An 8,671-nucleotide genomic window follows, 5' to 3' on the forward strand; every position below is an offset into this window, starting at 1 on the left:
GGGCAGAAGCAAGGTGACAAGATTGGACTGCAGGATTTTGCACAACGTAAACCAAGCTCCTTTGGGGACAGTGAGAACCTGAAGGCATGAGAGGCTGCCCGATGTGGGGACTGACAATTTTGGGTGGGAGGAAGCGTACTGGGAGCTCCCAGAGTCCTTGATCAAAGAGAAAACCAAGTAGAGAAATGAAATGAGAGCCAAGGGTGGAGGGTGCTGGGTCATCAGTGACAGGAAGGAAGAAGAGAGAAGAGGAAAAGCAAAATATGGAGTGTGCTGAATATCACTCCAAAGAGAACCAGGGAGTCCCAATACTTCCCTAGGAACACACCAGACAGCCATTTCTTGAGAGACTACTATATGCCAAGCACTTGCCAGGCACTGGGCATATATCTCAGTAAACAGGACATAGCTCCTTCTCTCAAGGAGCTCACTGCATGTTTGAGGAGATAAGAAGGAAGTTCTTTTTCATATTTGTGTGTGAAAAGTTCCATAGTAGATGTAAGAGAAGGCTTCCTGGGGGAAAAAAAAAAGGATTTAGGCAGGTGAATAGTGAGGAGGGGAATGAATATTTAAAGGCCAGTCACTTGGCTTCAGGATAAAATCCAAATTCTGTGTCCTGGAATAGAGGTCCTTCATGAACTGGCTCCAGCTTCTCGGGTCTCAGTTGTCCCCACCTTGCCCACACAGTCCACATGCAGCCACACTGGATTACTTGCAATAGTTTGGACATGTACAAATGTCCAAAAAAATCTCTTTCACTTCTAAACCACTGCAGGTGATGGTCACTTTACATAAAATGGTTTCTCCAGGCCCCATCCATGCAATCCTGCTTATTTATCTTGTCTTGGCTCAAATAACACCTCCACTGGGAAGTCTTCCCTTAACCTGACCAAACCCCCTCCCTCAGACTGGTTTGGATGCCTGTATGAGTTTGCTAGGCCTGCCATAATAAAGTACCACAAACTGAGTAATCTAAACAACAAAAGTTTACTTCCTCACAGTTCTGGAGGCCAGAAGTCCAGGATCGAGTCAGCATTGATTTCTTCTGAGGGCAATGAGGAAGAATCTGTCCCATGTCTCTCTCCTAGCTTCTGGTGGTTTGCTGGCAATCTTTGGTGTGTCTTGGCTTGCAGACATAGCATTCCAATCTCTGCCTCCATCTTCACATGGAATTCTTCCTGCGTGTGTCTTTGTGTCTAAATTTCCCCTTTTTATAAGGATACCAGTCATATTAAATTGGTACCTACCTTAATGACCTCATTTTAACTTGGGTACCTTTATTAAGACCCTATCCAAATAAGGTCACATGCTGAGGTACTGGGTATTAGGACTCCAAAATATGTCTTTCTTTGGGGGACAAAATTCAACCCATAACAGTGACTCTCCCCAGTACTGACATAGGATCCTGTAATTGTCAGAGCATTAATCAACCTGATTATAATTGTCTGTTTACTTGTATGTCTTTTTCACCAAACTGTGAGCTCCATGAAGGCAGAGGTGATGCTTTCTTCGTTGTCATAACCCTAGTACTTGAAACAAAATCAAGCACACAGTAGGTATTCCATACGTATTTGTCACAGTATAAGTGTCATTCCTTTGATCAGGGGCTACTCCCTTCTCATGTGCTCTGGACCTTGGGCCTTCCAACCTTTGCAGGGGCCATAAAATGCTGTATCCCCATGGTCTCCTGCATCTTCAATTTCTCCATTTCTAATCAATTCTTCTTCCTAATGGTATTCAAACATTTTCTATTCTTTCACATTGTAAGAATAAACATCTTCCCTTAAGCTTTCTGTTCCAGCCCTTACCAAATCTATTTCTTTTCAGAGCCAGTCTTCTCCAAAGAACTATCTACACATAGTGTTATCTACACTTTTTATTCACTCCTGTTTCTCACTCCAGTGTGGCTTCTGTACCCATTGCTCTACCAAAAGTTCTGTAAGTGAGTCATCAGTATACTCCATGTTATCAGATACAATGGACTCTTTTCTGTCCTCAGCTTGCTCCTCCTCTCAGCAGGCTTTAGTATAGTTTACTAGCCTTTCCTCCCTAAACAATTCTTTTCTCAAAAAAAGAATTTCTATATATGATGATTAACATAACAATAAACAATTAAAAAAAAAGAATTTCTCTTCCTTCTACTTGCATGTGTGGATTTTCTCTTATCTATCCCTCCTCAGTCTTTTTTACGGGTTGTTCTTCCTCTATGTGACCTCTAAATGGTGGAATTCCCAGGGCTCCATTCTGAGTTCTCTTCTTCTAAACTGCTTCTCTACATGATTTCACCCATTTCCAGGCTTTTAAATGCCATCTATAATGCCAGCTTTGGCAAGAGGATGCAGTTGAGGCTACAAATGCTGATGGCTTCTAAATTCATATTTCTAGCCCAGATATCTCTTCTGAGTTTCAGACCAGTATACTGGTTATATTTATCAGTTATCACTGCAGGACCTTGCTGTGGGCTAATCTCTCTTTTGAAATCCTTCCCTCCCCTACCCCACCTTATAACCTATCTTTGCCTGGTTTATTCCTACTCATCTTTCTGGTCTCTGTTCAAATGCCATATCTTCAGAGAAGTCTTTTATGATACTTCCAACCCAATCCAAATTAGTTATCCTTGTTGTATGCCTTCCCAGCAGACTGGTTTTCCTTCACAGCATTTGTCACAGCATCAAATTATGGAGGAATCATCAGTATATAGGTGGTACTTGAGGTGAAGGAAATAATAATCTACTAGGGAAGGAAGACATATAACCATTCAGCTAGTCACTCAGCAAGTATTCCTTGGGTGTCTCCTATGCCAAGCGTTCTTCTAGGCACTGAAGATGCAGTGGCAAACCACCAGATAATGTGATTACTGCTAAAACATAAGTCCACAGTGAGTCCATGGAGATTCAGGAGAGTATCCCTTCATTCAATGTGTTGGATGGAAGAAAATGATCAGGTAAGTCTTTCTAGTGAGGATAATAATGCATGCGAAATATGAAGGGGCATTAGCTAGGTGAGAAACAAATATGGGCAGGATCTTCCAGGCAAAGGGCATGAGTAATGATGCAGAGGTGTGATATGGTAAACTGAGATGGAGCCTGGTGGGAGATGAGAGTGGGGAGGGAGGCAGAAGCAGGGTCATGGAAGACCTTGATTTCCATGCTGACGAGCTCAGATTTTATCCTTTGAAGATAGGTCTGCTGCATGTAGTGCACTATGCTGGGTACTTGAGTGTACGGCTAGAAAGGACTTTCTGTCTCTGTCCTTGAAGGATTTATAATCTCACTAGAAAGATAGGGTATATACATAAAACATAAAGAGCAGTGAATGCTACTTGTCAAATGAAGAGAAATAAACAATTTCTCAGGGGAAAAAATGACATGAACAGGTCAGGGAGAGAGAAGGTAGGACTTGAGTTGGTTCTTAAAGGAAAAAATGGGGCAAATTTAGCAAACTAAGCAAGCGACATTCTGAGCATTTGTGTTTGTTCATATGTCCTACTAAATGCTTTGTTAGGTCTTTACATTAGGTTATTTCATATTAATTATATAATTACTTTTAAAATTAAGGGAAATAAGAATATTGGGATTTTATATGCAGAGATTCTCTTTATAGACAGTGCTTTCAAGGATTATGTAGTCTATAATGTAAAAAAACATAAATTCTGAGCGATTTGAACACCAAGGTCACCAAGGCTATAATATCTTTGAGGTCAGAAGCTGTATCTATATTGTTCACTATTCTATTCCTAGCACTACCACAATCAATGCCTGGATAATATTAGGCTCTCAGTAAATATTTTTTCAATAAATATGTTTCATTCAATAAATATTCAATAAATACTTTTTATTCAATAAGCAAATACATGTATTCTCTCCCTTATCACAGCAGAATCTTTTTGCTTCCCCTCTCTCTTGAAGTGTAGCTTGAATATACCGGTTGATAATGTTAAGTAGCTGGCAACGGATACAAAAATAAGAAACAAAAGCACAAGTGAGGCCAGCAAGGCAAACTCAGGTACACAACAGAAGGAAGATCTGGGAGGGGAGCAGAAAGAACAGAACAAAAACACAGTGGGTAGCTGTAAATTCTAGAGAAAAATCAACTTTAAAAAGAATGGCTTGAGGCAATCCACATGTCTAACAAATCGTGTTTAATGCACATTTCTCTAAAACTAGTCTTCTACGGGGTTTCTACATATTTTATTAGATTCCACCTTTATCTTTTTTAATCTTATGGGGATAGCACAGTTATCACTCCTCCTCCTCCAATCCCAAATCTCCCAGTCTCGTTTATAAAACACACACACACACACACACACACACACAAGAAATTGAAGACAACTAAAGCACACTTGCCAATACCTACTTTCAGGATTGAGCTTTTTGGGGCGATTATATGCAGCAACTATTTATTTTTTATACCAGAATAGTTCCACTCCTAGGAGGTTCTCCTCCCCTCTCACAGTACAAATATGCTCAAGGAAAACTAGACAATTTCAAGGACACCAAGACAAATCTACTAACTCTTCCCCCAAATCAGCTAAATAGATGACTTAAAGGAAAAAATGGGGCAAATTTAGCTAACTAAGCAAGGGACATTCTGAGCTTTGTGTTTGTTCATATGTCCTACTAAATGCTTTGTTAGGTCTTTACATTAGGTTATTTCATATTAATTATATAATTACTTTTAAAATTAAGGGAAATAAGAATATTGGGATTTTATATGCAGAGATTCTCTTTATAGACAGTGCTTTCAAGAATTATTTAGTCTATAATGTAAAAAAAACAAATTCTGAGTGATATTTTACCTTATAAATATTATAATCTATCCTATGCTTTCCTAATCAGGCTGAGAGTTCCCTGAGGATGATGACAGACAGTGCCTTAACCTTCAGACTGCATCATTTTTGTCGATTGAATGGAACTCATCATTGTAGGATCAAATCCTCGGCTTCCTCAGGGCCTCCTTGACATCTTTGTTTTTGAGGCTATAGATAAGGGGGTTACACATGGGAGTGACAACAGTATAGAGCAAGGAGAAGGTTTTGTTGAGAACTGGCACCTGACCAGCCAAGGGCACAGCATATACCAGGATCAAGGTCCCATAAAACAAGGTCACAATCACTAGATGAGAAGAACATGTAGAGAATGCCTTCTGCCTACCAGCCATGGAAGGCATATGCAAGACCATGGAAAGAATCTTCCAGTAGGAGGTTAGGGTTAGTCCAAAGGGGGCCAAAGTCACCAGCACTGTTAGACTCATGCAGACTAGGTTGACCAGTCGGGGATCTGAGCAGGAGAGCTTCTGCAGAGGTTTCAAGTCACAGAAGAAATGGTCAATCTCATTGCCACCACAGAAGGTCAAACTGGTTACCATAGCAGCCTGGAATGCAGCTGCCACTGTGAAGCCACTAAACCAAGAACCAATTACTAGCCACACACATATGGTCCCATGCATCAGTGCTGGATAGTGCAAGGGCTGGCAGACAACCAGGTAGCAGTCATATGACATCACTGCCAGAAGATAGCATTCAGTGCTGCCCAGAGCCCCAAAGAAGTAGAGCTGCATAACACAACCTGCCATGGATATCACTCTGTTCTTTCTCAACAAGTCCACCAGCATCCTGGGCACAATGTTGGATGTATAACAGACCTCCAGGCATGAGAGGTTCACCAGAAAGAAGTACATTGGTGTCTGGAGTCTCCAATGAGTGCTCACCAGGGCCATGAGAAGAGGATTCCCAGATATGGTGGCTAGGTAGACAATGCCAAACACCAGGAAGAGCAAGAGACCCAATTCCTTGAGGTCTCAAACCCTAGTATGATGAACTCAGTCACCGTCATAGTGGTATTTCCTGGCCCCACAGAAGTCAGAAGTTTCTGGGGAAGTGTCAGTTTCTCCAGCCTGTTATATCAGATCCATCAGCCACTAAGATTTCCTACATAGTCCAATGATTTCCGCACTGATGAGGGCATTTCTTGGGGATTGGTTCTCATGGTAGCCAGTTAAATTTGCCCTCAGAAAAGCTGTTTTATTGAAATCAGTTGAACCTGTCATTTAGTCAGGGGTGAAATAGAATGAGGAGACTAAATGGTAGAAGGAATGGCTCAGTGAAAATGTATACCCATCCTTTAGGGAATAATCCAGAACACAACCATACTGGTAGCAGGTCAAGACCCCCAAATTCACATTTTTTTAAATTTTTTTATTGTCCAAATTCACATTTAAAGGAGGCGTGTAAAGCCCATGCTTGGCATCCTTGGTGCCATTTTGGACAGAAGAAATTCCCAAGGGAAATCCTTACTAAATGTTGACAATTCAAAGAAATGACAAGCCAGATAGCAAATCATATTTATGACCTTCTTCACCAGAGCATGAAAATGGGAGCTGAAATGCCAGGACTGAGGCAAAGAACCATTCCGTTGATGGTACAGGGCCATCCATGCTTGTTTGGTAGTGACATCCATGAAATTGCAGAATGGTAGTTTCTGGAGAAAGCAGATTCTGGAAAAACAGGCTTACATTCTAAAACAGAATAAAGATTTCTTACTTTTTTATCTTGCCACATAAAAGACCAGATTTTAGACTACTGGGAAGAAAGCCCAGTAACTGCCATCTGAAACTGCGGGTTAGACTCATGTGCACACATCTGAATGCACACACACACACACACACACACACACACACATCCATCTGGAGCTACACAGTCAGGTATAGATAGTCACACATGCTATCATCTTTTCCATCACTTTTAAAATTTGGTTTTCCCAAAGCAGTCTTCTAGAAGTGAAATATTTTCTCCATGGGTCTTTGCCTACAATTCAGATATGCTGGCATTAGGCAGGTAGCAGTGGCCACGGGTTAGATCACAAGGCCCAAATAACCAGGCTTTCCATATACATCATGGGCAGTGGAAGATAAATTAGCATGTTTTTCTCATTCAGTTGTTTCATTGGTCTGTTTTGTTAGGCAGTGTAGTATAATGATTAAACACGGGAATGCCAGTGCCAGACTGCCTAGGATCATCTCCCAGCCTCTCCATTTACTGGCTGTGTGACCTTGGGCAAGTTACTTAGATTCCCTGGGCCTAAGTTTCTCATCCAAAAAAACGAGGTTAATAGTAACTCTTCACAGTATTGTTTTGAAAAGTAAATACATGTAATTAAAACAGTCCCTGACACATAGTAAGCACTAAATAAACATTAAAATTTTTTCTTTACAAAATAAAATTCTTTGTGAAAACAGCCCCACAGAAGCATTAACCAACATTACTAATCACTATACTTAAATAAGATAAAGCAATAGACATGCATGGGAGGAAATTGTACAGCTCTCATTACTTCTTAACTGCTACCTATCACCACTTAATTTAACTTAAAAATAATTGACAATAACTCTCATATCTATTTATAGAGTTATGTAAGGATTAGATGAGATTATGAATATAAAGTCCCTGCCACATAGAAAATGGTCACTAAATCATGGCTAATAATAGTACGAATAACAATTTACCTGAAGCCATCAAGCATGAGCTGACATTCATGGTTCCATGTGCCTCCAACATTTATGGTCTTTCCACCATATGAACCAACTCTACTGCCTGCTATTATTTACACATTCATGTGTACATGTGTTCATTTTTGTCTCTATGTGAAAGGTTTTTGGAATTCTGTCGAAAAGGATTAAAGGCAAATGCTCCACCATGATCTAATACCTTTAAACCAGACTTCTTCTGATACATCTACTTTGCACCAGGTACCCACCACACCTAAGCCATGGACACCCATACTTTCTTGGCTCCTTTGGCTCCAGTTCCTGCCCAGCTTCCTTTGAAGGAAAACTCAGGGCTTTTCCTGAGTGTCCTCAGTCCAGCTTCCCACCTGTTCCTCAAGAGCTATGGCCCAAAATCATTCTCCTTAATTTCTCCAATATTGCAGCCATCTTTAACTACTTTCTTAAATGAATCCTTACCCCCAACTCTATCACTGCCTTCTCTTCTTTCCTGATTTACTTTTTATTTATAGCCCCTATTGCCTCTAACATAGAATATATTTTGTTTAACTCCTTCCTAATAGTCTGTCTCATTTAATGTAGGCTTTAGAAGAGTATCAATTTCCTCTCTTTTATTCACCACCGAATCCCAAACACCTAGAACATTTCCTGATGCTGAGTGGACACAATAAATATTTGCTGAATGAATTCATAAGTCAATATGATATGATAAATAGTGCTTTTGCCTTTGGCATCAAAGAGAACCACATTGGGATCTTAGCTTTACCATTTCTCAGTGTTTCACCTTGAGCCATTCACTTAACCTCTATGTGCTTCCACCTCCTCATCTGTCACACAAGAATTGTGGCAAAGCCTACTAGGAGACCCCAAATACCCATTTCCGCCTTCTTCTGGAGCAGGAATTGACAAAATTTTTCTTAAAGGCCAGAGTTTTTAGGCTTTACAGGCTATCTGGTCTTTGCCACAACTGTTGAAAAATGCCATTGTCATGAGAAAGCAGCATAGATAATATATAAATGAATGGGAGTCACTGTATGCAATAAAACTTTATTTACCAAGAAAAAAGTCATTGGGCTTCAAGCTATAGTTCTCCAACTCCTATAGCTGGATACATGGCTGCCCAGCTAAAGCCCACATTTTCTTTGTAGCTTAGTCAAGTCAACAGGGT

General features: G+C 40.4%; 1 protein-coding gene across 1 annotated transcript; it reads right to left on the bottom strand.

Moving 5' to 3' along the window:
• Positions 1-4,929: 4,929 nt before the first annotated feature.
• On the bottom strand, positions 4,930-5,718 carry LOC114200540 (olfactory receptor 10A7-like). The gene has a single exon (XM_028092695.1). The coding sequence runs from the start codon at positions 5,716-5,718 to the stop codon at positions 4,930-4,932; it is 789 nt and encodes a 262-aa protein (XP_027948496.1).
• Positions 5,719-8,671: the final 2,953 nt, after the last annotated feature.

This window comes from Eumetopias jubatus, unplaced genomic scaffold (genome assembly GCF_037043125.1).
Source record: "Eumetopias jubatus isolate StellerSeaLion01/CBP00866 unplaced genomic scaffold, mEumJub1_p1.0 scaffold_11, whole genome shotgun sequence".
NCBI classification, from domain to species: Eukaryota; Metazoa; Chordata; class Mammalia; order Carnivora; family Otariidae; genus Eumetopias; species Eumetopias jubatus.